At 45.1% G+C, this 21,253-nt stretch overlaps 1 protein-coding gene across 2 annotated transcripts in view; it reads right to left on the bottom strand.

Annotated features, from left to right (window-relative positions):
* Positions 1-21,253, bottom strand: part of ZAP70 (zeta chain of T cell receptor associated protein kinase 70) — a 210,186-nt gene that overhangs the window by 76,580 nt on the left and 112,353 nt on the right. For both annotated transcript variants that reach the window (XM_077273511.1, XM_077273518.1), the window contains exons 5-6: positions 14,726-14,807; positions 8,014-8,048 (exon numbers count right to left, since the gene is read on the bottom strand). In XM_077273511.1, coding sequence (XP_077129626.1) covers positions 8,014-8,048; positions 14,726-14,807 — 117 coding nt within the window. The remainder of the gene's footprint in view (positions 1-8,013; positions 8,049-14,725; positions 14,808-21,253) is intronic.

Here is a 21,253-nt window from a genome sequence, read left to right as displayed (position 1 = left end):
CACAGCTGTATCCAGCATTACAGCTCAGTCCCCATAGAACGTAATACAGCCAGCCCCCATAGAATGTAATACAGCACAGCCCCCATAGAACGTAATACAGCACAGCCCCATACAGCACAGCCCCCATAGAATGTAATACAGCACAGCCCCCTATAATGTAATGCAGCACAGCCCCCATAGAATGTAATACAGCACAGCCCCCATAGAACGTAATACAGCAGAGCCCCCATATAATGTAATGCAGCACAGTCCCCATAAAATGTAATGCAGCACAGCCCCATAGAATGTAATACAGCACAGCCCCCATATAATGTAATGCAGCCAGCCCCCATAGAATGTAATGCAGCACAGCCCCCATAGAATGTAATGCAGCCAGCCCCCATAGAATGTAATGCAGCACAGCCCCCCATAAAATGTAATGCAGCAAAGCCCCATAGAATGTAATGCAGCACAGCCCCATAGAATGTAATGCAGCACAGCCCCATAAAATGTAATGCAGCCAGCCCCCATAGAATGTAATGCAGCACAGCCCCCATAGAATGTAATGCAGCACAGCCCTCATAGAATGTAATGCAGCACAGCCCCCATAGAATGTAATACAGCACAGCCCCCATATAATGTAATGCAGCACAGCCCCCATAGAATGTAATACAGCACAGCCCCCATAGAATGTAATACAGCACAGCCCCCATATAATGTAATGCAGCCAGCCCCCATAGAATGTAATGCAGCACAGCCCCCATAAAATGTAATGCAGCACAGCCCCATAGAACGTAATGCAGCACAGCCCCATAGAATGTAATGCAGCACAGCCCCATAGAATGTAATACAGCACAGCCCCATAGAATGTAATGTAGCCAGCCCCCAGAGAATGTAATGCAGCACAGCCCCCATAGAATGTAATGCAGCCAGCCCCCATAGAATGTAATGCAGCACAGCCCCCATAGAATGTAATGCAGCCAGCCCCCATAGAATGTAATACAGCACAGCCCCCATAGAATGTAATGCAGCCAGCCCCATAGAATGTAATACAGCCAGCCCCCATAGAATGTAATGCAGCACAGCCCCATAGAATGTAATACAGCACAGCCCCATAGAATGTAATGCAGCCAGCCCCCATAGAATGTAATGCAGCACAGCCCCCATATAATGTAATGCAGCACAGCCCCCATAGAATGTAATGCAGCACAGCCCCATAGAATGTAATGCAGCATAGCCACCATACAATATAATGCAGCACAGCCCCATAGAATGTAATGCAGCATAGCCCCATAGAATGTAAAGCAGCATAGCCCCATAGAATGTAATGCAGCACAGCCCCACAGAATGTAATGCAGCACAGCCACCATACAATATAATGCAGCCCAGCCCCATAGAATGTAATGCAGCCCCCCCCCCCAATAGCCCCACAATCCAGTTATCACTCAGTCAATGATATATAATAATAATAATAAAAAAAAACACTCTACTCACCTTTCCTCGTGCCCCGCGCTGCTCCTGGCTCCGGTCTCAGCAGCTGCAGTCTGCCCACTCGGTCACACAGCAGGTACGCGATGATATGACGTCATCACCCACCCGCAGTATCAGCGGCAGGCAGAGCGGGGAATGATGGGAGAGGGAGCGTCAGCAAACGCTCTCTCCTCTATCATTGCATACAACTGTACCGGCGTCGTCTGACGCCGGTATTGTTGAATGCGGGGCCGGGAGTGTGCCCACAGCGGGGGGAGTGTGCTGACAGCGGCACACTCGAGTGGCCCACTACTGCCACCGGCCCTTCTGGCATTTGCCAGAACTGCCCGATGGCCAGTCCGGCCCTGGTATAGACCATTGATCTTAACTGTATTTGCGTTTCCTTCGGCAGAAAAGAGGTCTGATTATGGAAGTCTAGCAGAATTTCCAAGAAAGTCTTCATGTTGGAAGGACTTAGGTCTGAGCCATCCTAGAGATTCCAGAATCTGGTAGATCAAGTGCACATGTTCTTTGAGCTGTGAAATAGAGGGAGCCATTATTAAGACATCGTCTAAGCAGAGAACGATACAGATGCACTCAGTTAAACAGACGACTAATACCTAAAAATACTTTATTTGAAAAATTAGTTAAAATAGTAGTAGACAAAAAACCCGCAACCTACATATAATATAACCAATTGGGCTCCTAGTTTTCCCTATGTTACCCTATTGCACCCTTCCTAGCAGCGGAGGTTGGCACCCTAGCTTGTTCGCAAAATGGCGCCCCCACTCAACGTCGGCTGGTCCTGGTATACTCTATAATGCCCTACTAATTAGCAGGACAGAAAGAAGGAGGCCCGTGTCAACACAATAAGTGCCGCTCGGAAGTGGAAACGGGACGTGATGACCAGTAGGGTAATATAACGGCCACAGCAAAAAATTAGAATGTGTCAGCCTGTACAACCAAAAACTGGAATAACCCTTATAATAAATCTTGATAAGTAACCACAGTTGAGATTTGGAATAGGGGTATAATTTGCTGTGGAAAGTCTAAATAAATAACCCTCACAGACCCTAAATATACTGTCCCTGCCTGGCTGCGGAGGTTGGCACCCCTATATAAACACGCCAGTGGCGCCCCCGCTCTCGTCGGCTGATCCTCAGTAACCCTACCTACTTACCCTATCTTGTCTAACAGTCAAGGGGAAGGGGAGGGGAGGAGGGGGGGGGGGTTTAAAGGACAGAGGAAATATGACCAAAGTGGGCAGGGCGAGTAGATAGCTCCGTATATGATAGGGTTAATATTCAAGTGCTGCTTTATAGATACTGTATACTCGTAGCATATTAGGATAATATTAAGTCACGCTGATTATTATATAAAATATTGCACAGATATCTTACAGCTACCTATTACCAGTTGCTAGAATAGCAATATATACCGCAAGTCCAGATAGTTATCAACCTTAAACAGATGTTATATACGGCGATATAACGGATATTGCACAAATGCCCAACAGCCAACTAATTCCAGTCACTGGGATAGTGATGTATACCATAGGTACAGATAATTATCAGCCTATCATAACGGTTTATAGATAGTAAATTATTGCACGATTTTATTAAGCAAAATATTGCACAAATTCCTTCCAGCCACCTATTGGCAGTCACTGGAGTAGCAGTATATACCGCAAGTTCAGATAGTTATGCACCTAAAAGATGTTCTATACGGTAATATAAAGAATATTGCACAAATGCCCAATAGCAAACTAATTCCACTCACTGGAATAGTGATGTATACCGCAGATGCAGACAATTTTTAACCTATCATGACAAATTATTTATTGCACGATTTTATTGCACAAATGCCCTCTAACACATGCTTCCAATTACCCAGGTAGTGGTGTTCTATAGAAGCTAGTTGTTATACATTTTATCCTCTATACCAGAATGATATAACACACAATATTGGATGTTAGAAAGTCTGCCGATGAAACTATCTTTAATAACTCAAAATAGATCCCCTATCACGCTTTACCCCACATAAAGTCAGCACCCCCATATAGACCAAATCCACTATAGCCAAAAAACCATAGATAAACCCAATTCACTTATCTCGTGTTCATATGTTTCTTTTGCGAGGCGCAAAAGAAACATATGAACACGAGATAAGTGAATTGGGTTTATCTATGGTTTTTTGGCTATAGTGGATTTGGTCTATATGGGGGTGCTGACTTTATGTGGGGTAAAGCGTGATAGGGGATCTATTTTGAGTTATTAAAGATAGTTTCATCGGCAGACTTTCTAACATCCAATATTGTGTGTTATATCATTCTGGTATAGAGGATAAAATGTATAACAACTAGCTTCTATAGAACACCACTACCTGGGTAATTGGAAGCATGTGTTAGAGGGCATTTGTGCAATAAAATCGTGCAATAAATAATTTGTCATGATAGGTTAAAAATTGTCTGCATCTGCGGTATACATCACTATTCCAGTGAGTGGAATTAGTTTGCTATTGGGCATTTGTGCAATATTCTTTATATTACCGTATAGAACATCTTTTAGGTGCATAACTATCTGAACTTGCGGTATATACTGCTACTCCAGTGACTGCCAATAGGTGGCTGGAAGGAATTTGTGCAATATTTTGCTTAATAAAATCGTGCAATAATTTACTATCTATAAACCGTTATGATAGGCTGATAATTATCTGTACCTATGGTATACATCACTATCCCAGTGACTGGAATTAGTTGGCTGTTGGGCATTTGTGCAATATCCGTTATATCGCCGTATATAACATCTGTTTAAGGTTGATAACTATCTGGACTTGCGGTATATATTGCTATTCTAGCAACTGGTAATAGGTAGCTGTAAGATATCTGTGCAATGTTTTATATAATAATCAGCGTGACTTAATATTATCCTAATATGCTACGAGTATACAGTATCTATAAAGCAGCACTTGAATATTAACCCTATCATATACGGAGCTATCTACTCGCCCTACCCACTTTGGTCATATTTCCTCTGTCCTTTAAACCCCCCCCCCCTCCTCCCCTCACCTTCCCCTTGACTGTTAGACAAGATAGGGTAAGTAGGTAGGGTTACTGAGGATCAGCCGACGAGAGCGGGGGCGCCACTGGCGTGTTTATATAGGGGTGCCAACCTCCGCAGCCAGGCAGGGACAGTATATTTAGGGTCTGTGAGGGTTATTTATTTAGACTTTCCACAGCAAATTATACCCCTATTCCAAATCTCAACTGTGGTTACTTATCAAGATTTATTATAAGGGTTATTCCAGTTTTTGGTTGTACAGGCTGACACATTCTAATTTTTTGCTGTGGCCGTTATATTACCCTACTGGTCATCACGTCCCGTTTCCACTTCCGAGCGGCACTTATTGTGTTGACACGGGCCTCCTTCTTTCTGTCCTGCTAATTAGTAGGGCATTATAGAGTATACCAGGACCAGCCGACGTTGAGTGGGGGTGCCATTTTGCGAACAAGCTAGGGTGCCAACCTCCGCTGCTAGGAAGGGTGCAATAGGGTAACATAGGGAAAACTAGGAGCCCAATTGGTTATATTATATGTAGGTTGCGGGTTTTTTGTCTACTACTATTTTAACTAATTTTTCAAATAAAGTATTTTTAGGTATTAGTCGTCTGTTTAACTGAGTTCTTTGAACACTATACCGACATATTAATAAATTTGATTTTTTTAACGATACAGATGCCTTGCTTTCTCATGAATGCTTTCACTTTGACCATGAGTTTTGTAAAAGGTTGAGGAGCTGAAGAAATCCCAAAAGGAAGGACATTAAATTCATAATGACAGATCTTCTGTCCTTGTTTGAGCGCAATCTCAGAAATTTCCGGTAAGAAGGATGTATGGGCATGTGGTAGTATGCATCTTGATCGATGGTTGTAATGATGAAATGGTTGCTTATCAGTGATTCAGATGTTTCAGATTTAGTATTATTTTGTAAGACCCTGTTGTTTTTTTATTAAAAATAAATGAGAATAATGGCCCCCTCTTGTTCCATTCGTGGAACTGGCAAAATCACTCCTGTCTCCTGCAGGTCTTGAAGCCCTGATATCAGGATCTCTTGTAGTTTTGGGGATGACAGGAATGCTATTTCTAGTCTTAAAAGAGGATAAGATGAAAACTCGATTTTTGCTCCTACTCCAACCGATTCTTGAATCTTTTGAGCTGATGAAATTTCTCGCCACCATGAAAGAAATTTAGCAATTTGGCCTCGTACATGACTAGCGTTATTGCCTCTCTTGTTCCTGTTTCTGGAAAATATTCTTTCCTCCTTCTTTAGGATAACTCCAGCATCCTGATTTACCCTTCCCTTTGTACTGTAGGGTTTGAGCCTATGATGGACAAAAGGATCTTTTCTTAAAGATTTTTGTCTCAGGTAGTGATTTTTTCTTATCCTATGCTTTTTCTAAAGCATCCTCCATAGCAGATCTGAATACATATTCCCCTCTAAAGTAAATGGATCATAGCTTGGACTTAGAAACAATATCACTACTCCACATCTTCAACTAGAGAGCTCTTCTTGAGGAGTTAGATAAGACCAAAGATCCTGACTGACAACGCTGAAGCATCCTCTAGAAATCCCATAGCTTTTTGAAGTTACGGCAAGGTGGCAAGTAGGTGTTCCCTAGGAGTACCCCTACAAAGATGTTCTTCCAGCTGATGCAAACAGCAGAAAATGGACCTTGCTACTCAAGTTGAAACAACATTCGTCTACAGTAAAACTGCAGGTGTTTCTCAAGACTTCCTTAACAAGCTGTCCATTTTTCGGTCCATCAGCTCTTTGGGAAGTGTGATGCTGAGTCACTTCTCACTGCCAAGCTGTGAGACAGGATGGTTAAGGAGTCCGAGGGCAAAAGCCAGGAGGGCGCATCATAAACAGAAGGAAGCGACAAAGGCTTAGTCAGGTAACTGTCTGAGGTCAGAATACCAGGAGGATTGGAGATCAGAGCAGAATCAGTTAAATAGATGGATGGTCAGAGCATGGTCCAAGGTCAGGCAATAAAAGATCTAAAAGCCAATTGCAAGTTTCAGAAAGACAAACCAGACAGTAGCTGAATGTACATCTGGCAGAGGTCTGGAAGTAGTAGCCCAGTTAAGTAACCTGGCAACCACCTGGGACAATGAACACCTGGAGACAGCCAACACCTCCCAGTCTCAGATTGGATGGCTGAACTGTCCATCAACACACATACAGCTCAGCATGCCTCTGTACCAGATTGGATGGCTAAGCTGTAAGTAACTGCATCCCAGACACACTGAGGGGTAGAACCGTGATAAGAAGAATCCTCAAAAGGTAGAGTTGTCTTCTTTGCCACTCTTGCAGCCTTGATATACACTTTTGGAATCTTGGACCAAGATTTGGCTATGTCTTCATTAAGGGGAAATGTATCCTTCGTTTCTCCTGGAATACTCAGCCATTTCTCTGGAAGTTCCCATTCATCCAGTATTAAACTCTGTATGTTATCATGAATGCTGAATACTAACTTCCTTTCATACTTTAACCCTCTGAACATCTCATCCTGAATGGTTTAAGCAGACTTCTCTTCCTCTACCTCCATATTATTTCTCACAGCTGACAACAATTCCTCCATATCCTCAGAGCAAAAGTAATACTTTTTATCCTCTTGCAAGTTTCGATTCGCGCTTAACTCTCCTTCTTCTAGGAACTCATCAGAGATGTAAATGTCTGCCTCAGAGTCTGAACTACTTACCTCCAGGATTGTACTTCCTCCTGCTGGCGATGGGCCTACTATTCCAGCAGACGGATGGCACACATATACACACGGATGGCAAAAACGGACTGTCTCGCACATACGTTTTTTTGAGGGGACATGTGAAAGGGGCTTTACCCGGACTATTGCTGGTTAAAGAATGAGGTGATGGGATTGGCCATATTTTTTTTATGGTAACAGATGTGTTGAGAACATGATTTTGTGGCACTTTATAATATATAAATAATGGACGTTGCACTTACTATTGTATAGGTATGACAATGATTAAACTGATTGCAGCAACAATATTTCCTAAAGGCACTGATAAATATTATTGCTGCTCAGACCTATTTATATGTGGTTTCCACTACTTGTATAACCCCTAATAAAATATTATGTTCTTCCTTGTAAAAAAAAACCCCTCATCCTATACTCACCTCCTGTACGATATTAGAGCCAGATCTCCAAAGGCACACATGACAAATGTTATGCCACAAGAGCCCTTCAGCCTATCAGCAGCCATCATTGAACTTCTGTTGCAGGGCTCATGTGTCTTAACATTTGTAACGTGTGGCTCGCGAGGCCCAGCATTGATAACCCTTGAACAGCACTAGTACAGGAATTGAGTATAAGGTGTTTTAATTTTACGAGGAGGGATATAGTATTAAGATGGAGTTGTACTAGTAGCTATCAACCACACAGAATATGAAAAAAAAAAAACAATTTTTTCAGTCTCTACCCTAAAGAGGCCAAAGATAAGAAAAGGTATAAATATATTTACATGAAGTTTAATTATGTACTCACGTATTTTGGAAGTGATGGAGGAATGGCACACAATCCTGTAGAAATATAAGAACTACATTTAAGTAAAATAAGAAATTGAGGATGGAATGACAACCAATGTTTAAATTATATTTTACCCTCTCACACTCTAGCCTAGCATTTTTCTTTTTTCCCTTTTGTTTTTTCCTTCTAAAAGCCATAACTTTTTAAACTTTTCAACATATTGTGTTGTTTCTAGTAGGACAAGTTGTATTAATGACACAATTTAACATACAGTATGTAGAAAAAATGAAATAAAAACCTTTGTTAAGTGAAATGAAAAAAAGAAAAAATTGCAATTGTTTCTTTCAGTTCACTGTGTGGTAAGTATGACATTTTTGTGAGGGTAATATAATATTTGCATGCGTAAACAGTGGATCCCCAGAGTCAGTACTAATAGTGGGCCCTTGGCAACCTAGTGTGAGTCTATCTATCTATCTACAGCACACCAGTTCAGGATGAAAAAATGTGACTATTTAATTGCCCAAAATGGTGACGTTTCAGCTCAGGATTGTGAGCCTTTCTCAAGCAACAAAAAAGTGGCAGTGTTCACCTTTAAGGGAATGATGCCACGGTCAGTAAACGCTGCGGGTTGGACGCTGCAGTGGCCAGATGTTGCAGCATAGTGGGTGGGATTTCAAGAAATCCCATGTCCACTATGCGTGTGTAGGTAGGTGGCGGAGGACCTCAGTGCACCCTCTCCTTCTGCCGTGTGACCCCCCGTGCACTTAAGTGTTGTATTTTCAACGTATAATGTCCTGTGTTTTATGCTGTGATATGTTTGCAAAGCGTGTACCGTCATATGTTGCACCTGTTTCTATGTATTGTATTGTGGAGAGTTTCCCTTTATCTGCTGTAACCTGCATGTTGTTATGCACTGTTGCTAGGTCAGGGACAGCAAGGGTTAACAGTGTGGGATATGCTAACAGCCACAAGGTGAAAGGAAGCTTCAGCTTCCAGAGAACTGCCTGGGACTTGGGCCAGAGCAGACGTGCTTGTCAGATCGGGCACTGCCAGACCCCCCGGATGGGAGAGGTCTGTTGCCCTGACTCAAAAGGACTCAAGAGGGGTCTCAAGGACTCCCAGGACCCAGAGTAGCCTGAAAGGACTCAAGAGGGGTCCCAAGGACTAAGGACTAGTAGCATGCACTACAGGACTCCAGGACTATAGGAGGGCTTCACGTCGAAAGGGGTATAAGTGCCCGGATTCCAGGGTGTGGATTATTGCAACCTTCGGCTCCTGCGACCGTTGTGGGTATGGCTGCAGCCAACTTCAGGGAGAGAACAGTAATCCAGTTGAGCACTTTTTGTCTTCTTGTTTCCACCATCCTGTTTCATTAAAAGTTATTCTTCCCGCTGGAAAGCTGCTGCCTTCCTGGATCCTTTATTTCCTGGACTTCTGTGGCTGGAACAAGAACAAGGTAAACTGTGCGAAAAGCTGTGTTGGTCTCGTTCATTTATGCACAAGGGACCAGGGGGTGCTTACTGAAGGTATGTTCAGTGGACTCTGTCTACAAAACGGTGCCTTTAAGTAACTCACCACAACTACCGCCCCCCTGCCTTCCCCTTGCTTACATTTGGTGTAGTGGCAACAGGATGGACCCCGCAGCATTATAACTCTGGGACTGACGGATGGAAGGTATGGCACTTGTGATTTTGCATTGTTGTCTTCCATGGCAGAAGTAAAGGTGGCAGCTGACTGTGACTGAGAAATAGATTTATGTGAAGAGCTGCATTTACTGGAAGATTTGGAGCTGACAGCGATGCTGAATTTTTTGACTGTGAACTTGAGATGTTGCCTGCCATGGGCGAGGAAAAAATGGCGGTTGTAATGGACTTGATGGCGCTGACCGTACAGGAGATGGCGGTTGTTGGCGCCAAAAGTGAAGACAAAAATGGGGGTCATGGGCGTCACCAAGAGAAATTGGCACCAGAAGAGAGAGAGTTACACCCCGTTGCAGGAGAGGCCCACCCAAAATGGGTGCTGGCGAAGAGAGAACTCAAGCCCCCGCAGCTGAACTTAGAGAGACGAGTGGAGCAGCAAGAGATGACCCCACCCATGAATGGGTGGGACCCAGGAAAACAGATTACCTGGCATTGGAAGAGGCACCACCCATTTGTTGTTTAACAGAGAAGGACTTAACATGTCGCACTGTGGTGGCATTCAAAACTGCAGGCGGAGGTGAGTCTGAGGCCTGGTGGATAGAGGATGTGGAAGAGCGGTCTTTCTCCTGACAGCCGCCCCTGATACCCACAGGGGCTGACGGCGAGGACCGGGGCCTGGTGATGCCCCGACGGGAGCCGGCGGGAGTATCGGAGGACGCTGGAAGTGGCCCTGCAGAGCATGATGTCGGCCACGATCAGCAATGTAGGCGGCCGTGCCAAAAGACTAACAACGGCTGAGGCGGTGAGTGAGGAATCCCTGACCCATCATCCCGCTGTCCTGCCGGCGGCCCTTTTACCTCCTGTCGCTCCGCCGTCATCTCCGGAGATGCCCCAACTGTCTGCTCCGCTACTGTCAGTGGAGGTTCCCCAAACACAGACTCCACCATCGCCTGCTGCAGTAATGACCCCTGCGTTTCCCCGGGCCGCCCCCATTTCGGCCACCGTCCAGGTTGGAGCAAAGGAAAGGCCTTGAGTGGCTGTGGAGGAGCCTTACGTACCAACGAAGGCTGAATGGGAGCATAATGTAATCCATGAGAAGAGGCGAATGGAGCACAGCATCCGCGAGGAGCTACAGCACCTAGGCAGTGGGACAGCAGCAGGCCGAGTGACCCTTGACATCATCAGGTACCTGAACTAGCATAGGGACTTTAGCTTTGTACAGGAGCTGGAGACCGGGGTCAAGATCTATGTAAATGCTGGCTCCCTCATGTTCATCGGATGTGGAGAGTTTCCCTTTATCTGCTGTAACCTGCCTGTTGTTATGCACTGTTGCTAGATCAGGGACAGCAAGGTTAACAGTGTGGGATGTGCTAACAGCCACAAGGTGAAAGGAAGCTTCAGCTTCCAGAGAACTGCCTGGGACTCTGGCCAGAGCAGATGTGCTTGTCAGACAGGGCACTACCAGACCCCCCGGACAGGAGAGGTCTGTTGCCCCGGACTCAAAAGGGGTGACAAGGACTCCCAGGACCCAGAGTAGCCTGAAAGGACTCAAGAGGGGTCCCAAGGACTAAGGACTATTAGCATGCACTACAGGACTATAGGAGGGCCTCATGTCAAAAGGGGTATAAGTGCCCGGATTACAGCGTGTGGATTATTGCGACCTTTGGCTCCTGCTGCCATTGTGGGTACGGCTGCAGCCAGTGTCAGGGAGAGAACAGTAATCCAGTTGAGCACTTTTTGTCTTCTTGTTTCCACCATCCTGTTTCATTAAAAGTTATTTTTTTCCCGTCAAAGCTGCTGCCTTCCTGGATCCTTTATTTCCTGGACTACTGCGGCTGGAACAAGAACAAGGTAAACTGTGGGAAAAGCTGTGCTGGTCTTGTTCATTTATGTACAAGGGACCAGGGGGTGCTCGCTGAACATATGCTCAGTGGACTTTTTCTGACTACGGTGGCTTTAAATAATTCACCACGACTACCACCCCCTGGCTTCCCCTTGCTTACACATGCATCGGTCCCTGCAGCTTCCCTGCGGAGACAGACATGCGGTGCATCTTTCCAGACTGCAGCATGTCTATTTATCTTGCAGAGACGCGAGTCTCCACAAGATAAATATCACCCATCCAATGTATTGGACGCGGTGATTCCGCATGGTTCAATGAACACGTTCACGTTTGAACTACGTTCAAAAACCGGTAGCCCTTTGGACGGAGCGCACATCTGCTGCCGATTACTGACCGAGGGAACATACCATTATGCTGCTTTCACACATCAGTTTTTTGCCGTCAGGCACAATCCGGCGAATTTTTAAAAAACGGATTCAGCAAAAATTGCCGCCGAATCCGTTTTTTCTCATAGATTTGTATTAGCGACGGATTGCTACGGATGGCCTCACGTTTCATCTGTTTTTTGCCGGATCCGTCGAAAATTGTTTTTCCGGCTGCCAGAGAAAACAGACGTAAAGTTTTTTGTGTTCGTCGAAAAAACGTTTGCTAGAATGGAATCCTATGGCGCCGTATCCGTGAAATGAGGGAATCCGGCGATGGATCCCGGTCTTTTTTTAACTGAGCATGCTCCGATTTTTTATTTTTTTTTAGGATCCAATTAGCTAGAACAGTTAGTCGAATGTGTCGAAAAAGCAGATCGGTCGCATCAGTTTTTTACAATCTGCGACGGATCCATTTTTTTCAACATTCAACGGATTGTGCCTGACAGCAAAAACTGATGTGTGAAAGCAGCCATAGGTGTATACATATTTGATATGTGAGTTATAAAACAATTAGGGAGCATCTCATAAAACACATATATGATATTCAATTGAATGTGTTAATATACAGTTATATGAAAAAGTTTGGGCACCCCTATTAATCTTAAGCTTAATGTTTTATAAAAAGTGTTTTTTTTGCAACAGCTATTTCAGTTTCATATATCTAATAACTGTTGGACACAGTAATGTTTCTGCCTTGAAATGAGGTTTATTGTACTAACAGAAAATGTGCAATCTGCATTCAAACTAAATTTGACAGGTGCATAAGTATGGGCACCTCACCAGAAAAGTGACATTAATATTTAGTAGATCCTCCTTTTGCAAAAATAACAGCCTCTAGTCGCTTCCTGTAGCTTTTAATGAGTTCTTGGATCCTGGATGAAGGTATTTTTGACCATTCCTCTTTACAAAACAATTCCAGTTCAGTTAAGTTTGATGGTCGCCGAGCATGGACAGCCTGGTCGCCGAGCATGGACAGCCCTCTTCAAATGATCCCACAGATGTTCAATGATATTCAGGTCTGGGGACTGGGATGGCCATTCCAGAACAGTGTAATTGTTTCTCTGCATGAATGCCTGAGTAGATTTGGAGCGGTGTTTTGGATCATTGTCTTGCTGAAAGATCCATCCCCTGCATAACTTCAACTTTGTCACTGATTCATGAACATTATTGTCAAGAATCTGCTGATACTGAGAGGAATCCATGTATCCCTCAACTTTAACAAGATTCCCAGTGCCGGCATTGGCCACACAGCACCAAAGCATGATGGAACCTCCACCAAATTTTACTGTGGGTAGCAAGTGTTTTTCTTGGAATGCTGTGTGTTTTTGGCCGCCATGCATAACCCCTTTTTGTATGACCAAACAACTCAATCTTGGTTTCATCAGTCCACAGGACCTTCTTCCAAAAAGAAATTGGCTTCTCCAAATGTGCTTTTGCATACCTCAGCCGACTCTGTTTGTGGCGTGCTTGCAGAAACGGCTTCTTTCGCATCACTCTCCCATACAGCTTCTCCTTGTGCAATGTGCGTTGTATAGTTGACCGATGCACAGTGACACCATCTGCAGCAAGTTGATGCTGCAGCTCTCTGGAGGTGGTCTGAGGATTGTCCTTGACTGATCTCACCATTCTTCTTCTCTGCCTTTCTGATGTTTTTCTTGGCCTGCCACTTCTAGCCTTAACAAGAACTGTACCTGTGTTCTTCCATTTCCTTACTATGTTCCTCACAGTGGAAATTGACAGGTTAAATCTCTGAGACAGCTTTTTGTATCCTTCCCCTGAACAACTATGTTGAATAATCTTTGTTTTCAGATCATTTGACAGTTGTTTTGAGGAGCCCATGATGCCACTCTTCAGAGGAGATTCAAACAGGAGAACAACTTGCAAGTGGCCACTTTAAGTAGCTTTTCTCATGATTGCATACACATGGCTATGAAGTTCAAAGCTCAATGAGGTTACAAAACCAAAAAAAGTGCTTCTGTAAGTCAGTAAAAAGTAGGTAGGAGTATTTAAAACACGAAAATGATAAGGGTGCCCATACTTATGCACCTGTCAAATTTTGTTTGAATGCAGATTGCACATTTTCTGTTAGTACAATAAACCTTATTTCAAGGCAGAAACATTACTGTGTCCAACAGTTATTAGATATATGAAACTGAAATAGCTGTTGCAAAAAAAACAATTTTTTATAAAACATTAAGCTTAAGATTAATAGGGGTGCCCAAACTTTTTCATATAACTGTATAGTATAAATAATATACAATGTGCAAATAATGCATTCAATAGTAATTGCAGTGTGCATACAATAGAAGGAACATTTGATTGCATATAGATACACCTGTGCATTCTATTAATCCTAATGACTCACTCCATCTCAATAGCTACTAACATGCTGACCTCGTCATTATCCAACACCTACTGTGCATGGCATCCCTTCCAAAGACAGAAGAAACTGCACTGACACATTGTGCCGGATCTGCAGCTCAAAGCAAGCGAAATGTCCGGAATCTCATATCAAAGTACATCAAAGTCATATATTTGCATAATTTGTCCTCTGTAAAGCAGTTAGTACAAACATTATATAAGATATAAATGAAATATATTGGAATTGTCTCCAATTTAAACATAGAGAATAAATTCATAAAGGTTGGGAAGGAGGATTCGGGGGCAGTAGGTGCGGGAATAAACTTTCCCATATATTATTATTATTATTATTTAACTTTTGCAGCAATTCAATCAAAATTATGCAATGTTTCTAAACTTGATACACAAGAATACTGGCATAAAAGCTTTGATGAATCCAGTCCTAAGTTTTTCTGACTTACCAGTCACTGTGTTGCCATTTGAACATGCCTCCTTTAGCGCTATAATAACTCCGTCAGATTTGAGTTTTAAGTACTCCACAAGCTTAAAAAAACACACAATGGATGTATTATTTGTTGCTTTAGGCCCACAATTTTTATGATAAACTATATTTGACATACTACAATGGAAAGTAAAAGTTTGGACACCCTTGGTCAAAATTGATGAAATGATCTCTAAAAGGCCTAAAATTAAAGGGCCACTGTCACCCCCCTCCAGCCATTAAAAACTAAAAGAGCCACCTTGTGCAGCAGTAATGCTGCATTCTAACAAGGTGGCTCTTTTAGTTTTAGGTTCAAGTATACCCAAAATAAAGCGTTTTGATACTTAGCCACAAGTGTATAATGCATAATGCATAACACAGTGCAGGGCTGGGATTCCAAAGGTGGGTGGCCGCACTGCCCGCACAGGCGCAGTCTGCAAGCCTGGCTGGGACGTCAGACGGCCAGAGCTTACTGCGCCTGCGCAGGACACCAGTACACAGTGCAGGCGCCGGTTTTGAAACGTAAACAGCGCTGAGGGGGCGGTGCCGAAAGCCCATGAAGATTGGAGTGACGGCAGAGTAGCGGTTCAAGCTGGGGAGTGAAGACCGGCCTCCCTGGCTAGAGACCGGTATTGTGGCTAAGTATCAAAAAGCTTTATTTTGGGTATACTTGAACCTAAAACTAAAAGAGCCACCTTGTTAGAATGCAGCATTACTGCTGCACAAGGTGGCTCTTTTAGTTTATAACGGCTGGAGGGGGGTGACAGTGGCCCTTTAAAGATGACACATTTCCTTTGGATTTTAGGCAAACAATATACAGTATATATATTGTTTTCATATTTTACATATAAAAAATTGCAAACAGGAAAATGAGCCAGTGCAAAAGTTTGTGCACCCTTGGAGATTTGAGTGCTCAAATAGCTTTGACCAAGGTTTCAGAACTTAATTAGCCTGTTAGGGCTATGGCTTGTTCACTATCATCGTTAGGAAAGGCCAAGGGATGCAAATTTCCTAGCTTTATAAGGCTATGTACACACGTCAGGATTTCTAGCAGAAATTTTCCTGACAAAAACCGGACATTTGTGCCAGAAATCCGCATGTGTTTTTTTCACGTTTTTTTTCTCGTTTTTTGACGCGTTTTTGACGTGTTTTTTCCAAATGCATATAATTGCGGGAAAACGCGGAAAATCCGCAAAATTAATGAACATGCTGCTTTTTAAACCGCAATGCATTTTTTTCGCGGAAAAAAACGCACCATGTGCACAAAACATGCAGAATGCATTCTAAATGATAGAATGCATAATGCATGCGTTTTTAATTATTTTTTATATTGTTTTTATTGTGAAAAAATGCGAAAAAAACGCGAAAAAACCTGAACGTGTGCACATACCCTAAAAGCCCAGCCTCCTCTATCCTTATGCCTTCAAACAGCAGGCGTGAGTTATTCTAAGCAGATGCCTAGCCCTATGAAAATGAAAATGGTGGAGGCCCACAAAGCAGGTGCAGGCTATAGGAAGATATCAAAGTGTTTTCAAGTTGCCCTTTCCTCAGTTCCAAATGTAGTTAAGACATGGCAGTTAACAGGAACAGTGGAAGTCAAGATAAGGTCTGAAAGACCAAGCAAAATATCAGTGAGAGCTGCTCGTAGGCTTGCTAGAGAGACAAATCAGAACCCCTGCTTGACTGCAAAAGACCTTCATAAAGATTTAGCAGACTCTGGAGTTGTGGTATATTGTTCTATTGTTCACAGACACCTGCACAAATATGGCTGTCAGGATATAAACCCAGCAGCTCCTGTGCACCAGACGGTAGCTCTTCCCTCTGAGCTACTAAGCTTGCTTGAGAGTTCCTTACTAACTCAAATACTTGTAACAATGTTGTTTCTAATGGTCTCCACCCTGAGTTCCTGTTGGTCACCATCCTGTTTTTCTGATTGGTTCCATCCTGATGGAACATCCTATTTAAATCTGGCATAGCACTCTCTTCCTTGCAAGATTATTGAGCCACCAGCCTCTAGTCAAGCTTCCTTTCACCTGCTGCTTATCCTGAAGATACTACATTGCTGTTCCTGTGTACTGACTTCTGGCTATCCTTGACTACGATTCCTGTATATCCTTCAAACACATTGCTGCTCCTGTGTACTGACTTCTGGCTATCCCTGACTATGATTGCTGCTTATCCTTCAAACTACATTGCTGTTCCTGTGTACCGACTTATGGGTATCCCTGACTGTTGGGGCTAGCGGAACGCACCGAGTAATGAGAGATAGATACGAGGTGTGTTCGCAGCCCGGGGTCCACCGTGCAGAGATACCTGCTGCTAAGAAATGGGGGATGGACACTGAGCTCACACGTGGGTTAACCTCGCCCCGTGTGAAATGTAAGCGACCTCTGTTGCTTCACAGAGTCACGCTGTACACAAAAAATTATTACCCTAACTAGGGTTGTGCTTGCTCTGGAACTCTTCTGTGCTAACCGCACACATGAAGGAACCAGATGCCAAGGCTAATTGCCCCCACTGACGCTAGCTGCCTGTCTGAGTGTACAGCCTCAGAGCTAAACAGACTCTCCACATATGACTGAGTGGTAGAGTATCCACTGGCAACAGCCAAACACAATTGATACTAGCACATGGCCGTGCGGCCATGCAAACCTTTTATAGTTGCAGCTTCTTCAGGACCTTCCTAGTGGACCAATAGGAGCTGCAACAGGACCTGAGCATGTGACCCCCGACCTCCAATGAGAGGTCTTCCCTTGGGCATGCTCAGAAGGAGAAAAGCAGGACTTAGTCCCAGAAGCATCTACACGCCGTTGACCAGTACTGGCTACAATGGCTGAGCCTGGAAGGGCAGCAGTAACCAAGTGCACAGTATCTGCCTGAGCCAGATGCTGGGACCGACGTCTCTGCAAAGCAGGCTCCACTGCGGCAGGAGACAAATGGGAGACCGCAGCGGAGGTGGTTTGAGATTCCCCCTGTGCAGTGGAGGGAACTCGAGACCTAACATGCCCCCCCTCCTTGGACCTCACTACGCTCAAAAGCAGCAATGAGCTCCGGAGCTCAAATGTGCTCAGCAGGCTCCCAGGACCTGCACTCTGGGCCATAACCCTTCCAATCCACCAAGTAAAATTTTTTGCCACGTACCACCTTACACCCCAAGATAGCGTTCACCTTGTAATCGTCTGTAGATGAACCCGATGTGCCGGCAGATGACTCGGAAAACCGGGACATGTGTACAGGCTTTAAGAGGGACACATGAAAGGTGTCAGTGATACCTAGGCATGGAGGAAGGGTCAGACGGTAGACCACAGGGTTAACCTGTTCCAGGACCTTGAAGGGACCCAAGTAGCGAGGTGCAAACTTAGTAGACTCAACTCGCAGCCTGATGTTATGGGCGGAGAGCCACACTAAATCGCCAGGAGCAAAGGTCGGAGCGGAGCGCCGATGTGCATTGGCAGAGGACCTAATTCTCTCCTTGGAGGCCCAAGTGGCATCATGAGTGTGGTCCCAATTGTCCCGTGCCTCCACAGCCCAGTCTGCCACCCTGGAATCAGTGGAAGACATGGGCATAGGCACAGGAACCCGCGGATGCTGACCGTAGTTAAGGAGGAATGGGGTCTGCCCAGTGGAGTCGGCTATGGCATTGTTCAGCGCAAACTCTGCCTACGGTATCAAGGATGCCCAGTCATCCTGCCTGGCTGAAACAAAATGTCACAGACATGTGACCAAGGTCTGGTTGGCCCTCTTTACCAACCCATTCATCTCGGGATGGTATGCTGAAGAGAGATTCAACTCGATGCTGAGTAGACGACAAAGCTCTCTCCAGAACCGAGATGCAAACTGGGGACCCCGGTCACTGACAATTTTGTCCGGCATACCGTGAAGGCGGAAAATGTGTTTTATAAGCAACGCTGCGAAGGCCCATGCAGAAGGTAGCCGTGGAAGCGGCACCAAGTGAACCATTTTAGAAAAATGGTCGGTGATTACCCAAATGATGGTGCAGCCACGGGACTTGGGTAAGTCCGCCACAAAGTCCATCCCAACCATCTCCCAGGGCCTGTCTGCCACCAGCAGGGGATAAAGTAACCCAGTTGGCTGTTGTCAAGGAGACTTATTCTTGGCACAGGAGACACATGCCCGAATATAGTCTCCGACGTCACGGGCCATATGCGGCCACCAGTACGTCCTCGTCAGAAGGTCAGATGTCCTTTTGGTCCCAAAGTGTCCACCAACACTGGAGGAGTGAGCCCAAGAAACATCCTCCAGTTGCAAATTTGATGGCACAAAAGTCTTGCCCGGGGGCACAGACTCTAGCAAAACCCGAGCCATGGTCCTCAAGCTCTCAGAAGGGACAATAAGCCGAGGTTCCTCTTCCTCCTCCGCTGATGACACTATGGAGCGGGAGAGAGCGTAGGCACTAATGTTCTTCTCCCCGGAGAGAAAATGGAGGGTGAAATGGAACCGGGAGAAGAACAGGGACCATCTGGCCTGGCGAGAATTTAGCTGCTGGGCAGTCTGTATATAGACCAAATTCTTGTGGTCAGTGTAAACTTGGAAGGGAAAGCGAGCCCCCTCCAGGAGGTGTCTGCACTCCGAGAAAGCCAACTTCATGGCTAGCAACTCCCTGTCCCCGATGTAATAATTCCTCTCCGCCGGTGTGAAGGTCTTAGAGAAAAAAGAAGCAAGGATGCTTCTGACCTTGAGCATCCTTTTGGAATAAGACTGCTCCAGTACTGACAGATGAGGCATCCACCTCCATTATGAAAGGTTTATCTACATCGGGGCGATGTAGAATGGGAGCGCTAGCAAAGTGGGACTTAATAGAGAGGAAGGCCTTGGAGACCTCCTCCGACCACAATTTGGGATTTGCTTCCTTTTTGGTGAGGGCAACCAAGGGAGCTACCAAAGTTTAGAAGTGAGGAATGAACTGGCGATAGTAATTAATGAACCCCAAAAAGCGCTACACCGCTTTGAGAGAATGGGGTTCCTGCAAGTCCATCACAGCCTGTAGCTTGGCAGGATCCATAGCCAACCCCTGGGCGGAGATGATATAGCCAAGGAAAGGCAAGGACTCCTGCTCAAACACACACTTCTCCAACTTGGCATAGAGGGAGTTTGCCTGTAGGAGGTCGAAGACTTTGCAAATATCTCTCCGGTGGGAGTCTATATCTGGAGAGTAGATGTGAATATCATCCAGATAGACTACGACTGAGGTGGAGAGCATATCTCAGAAGATATCATTCACAAAGTCTTGGAAAACAGCAGGCGCGCTTTACAGAGCCCAAAGGGCATCACCAGGTATTCATAGTGCCCATCCCTGGTGTTAAATGCCATCTTCCATTCATCCCCCTCACGGATGTGAAACAGGTTGTAAGCACCCCACAGATTTAGTTTAGTAAATACCCTTGCTCCTCGAGGCCTATCAAAGAGCTGAGATATCAGGGGCAGTGGGTACTTGTTCTTAACGTTGATGGCATTAAGACCCTTGTAATCTATGCATGGACGTAATTCTCCGTTCTTCTTCTGCACGAAGAAGAACCCAGCCCCTGCAGGTGACACTGACTTCCTAATGAATCCTCTTGCCAGATTCTCCTGGATATACTGAGACATTGCCTCCATCTCCGGGAGAGATAATGGATAGACTCGGCCCCGAGGAGGCTCAGCACCAGGCAAGAGGTCAATAGGACAGTCATAGGGGCGGTGAGGCGGAAGGGTCTCCGCAGCCCTTTTGGAGAACACGTCTGCATAGGGTCAATAATGCTTGGGGAGAGAGGAAAGATCTGCGGGTACCTAAGTAGTAGCAACCTGAATGCACTCCCTCTGACATCTACCCTCACAGGATTCACTCCATCCCAAAATTCTGCCTGTGGACCACTCTATATGAGGGGAGTGGTACCATAACCAAGGTATCCCTAACAGGACCTCATCAATTCCCTCAGAAATGATGAGTAAGGAAATAATCTCCCGAAGAGATGGCGATATAGATAGAGTAAATGGGATGATCTGGTGTGTTATCTGTGAGGGCAGTGTCGACCCATTCACCACACGTACGGTCACATGTTTGGCAAGCATCACCAGGGGTATTGCGTGTCGTTGGGCGAAGGCAGATGACATAAAATTGCCCTCTGCCCCAGAATCCACACAAAGCTCTACCATATGAGTGAATGGGCCTATGGTAATTGTCCCTTTAAAGGAGAGTTTGGAGGAAAACGTCGCCGTGTCTAGTTTACCTCCTCCTACAACCACTAGACGCTGACGTTTTCCCAACCGCTGGGAACATCTGGAGGCAAGATGTCCTGACTGCCAACAGACATGACAAACCTTGAGTGCACGAGCGGTCCGGGACTTAGATCCCGCTCGTGACACCTCCATGGCCTCATGTGACTCGGGCGCCTTGACCGGAGATTCCCAAGGTTTGGCGAAGGTGGGAGCCAGCCGAAACCTCTGCCTACACTGGGCTCGCTCCAAACTTCGCTCGTTAAAACGAAGGTCTATGCGAGTTGATACTGCT

This window comes from Ranitomeya variabilis, chromosome 1 (assembly GCF_051348905.1).
Source record: "Ranitomeya variabilis isolate aRanVar5 chromosome 1, aRanVar5.hap1, whole genome shotgun sequence".
Taxonomy (NCBI): domain Eukaryota; kingdom Metazoa; phylum Chordata; class Amphibia; order Anura; family Dendrobatidae; genus Ranitomeya; species Ranitomeya variabilis.
This window is presented reverse-complemented; position numbering and strand designations above follow the sequence as displayed.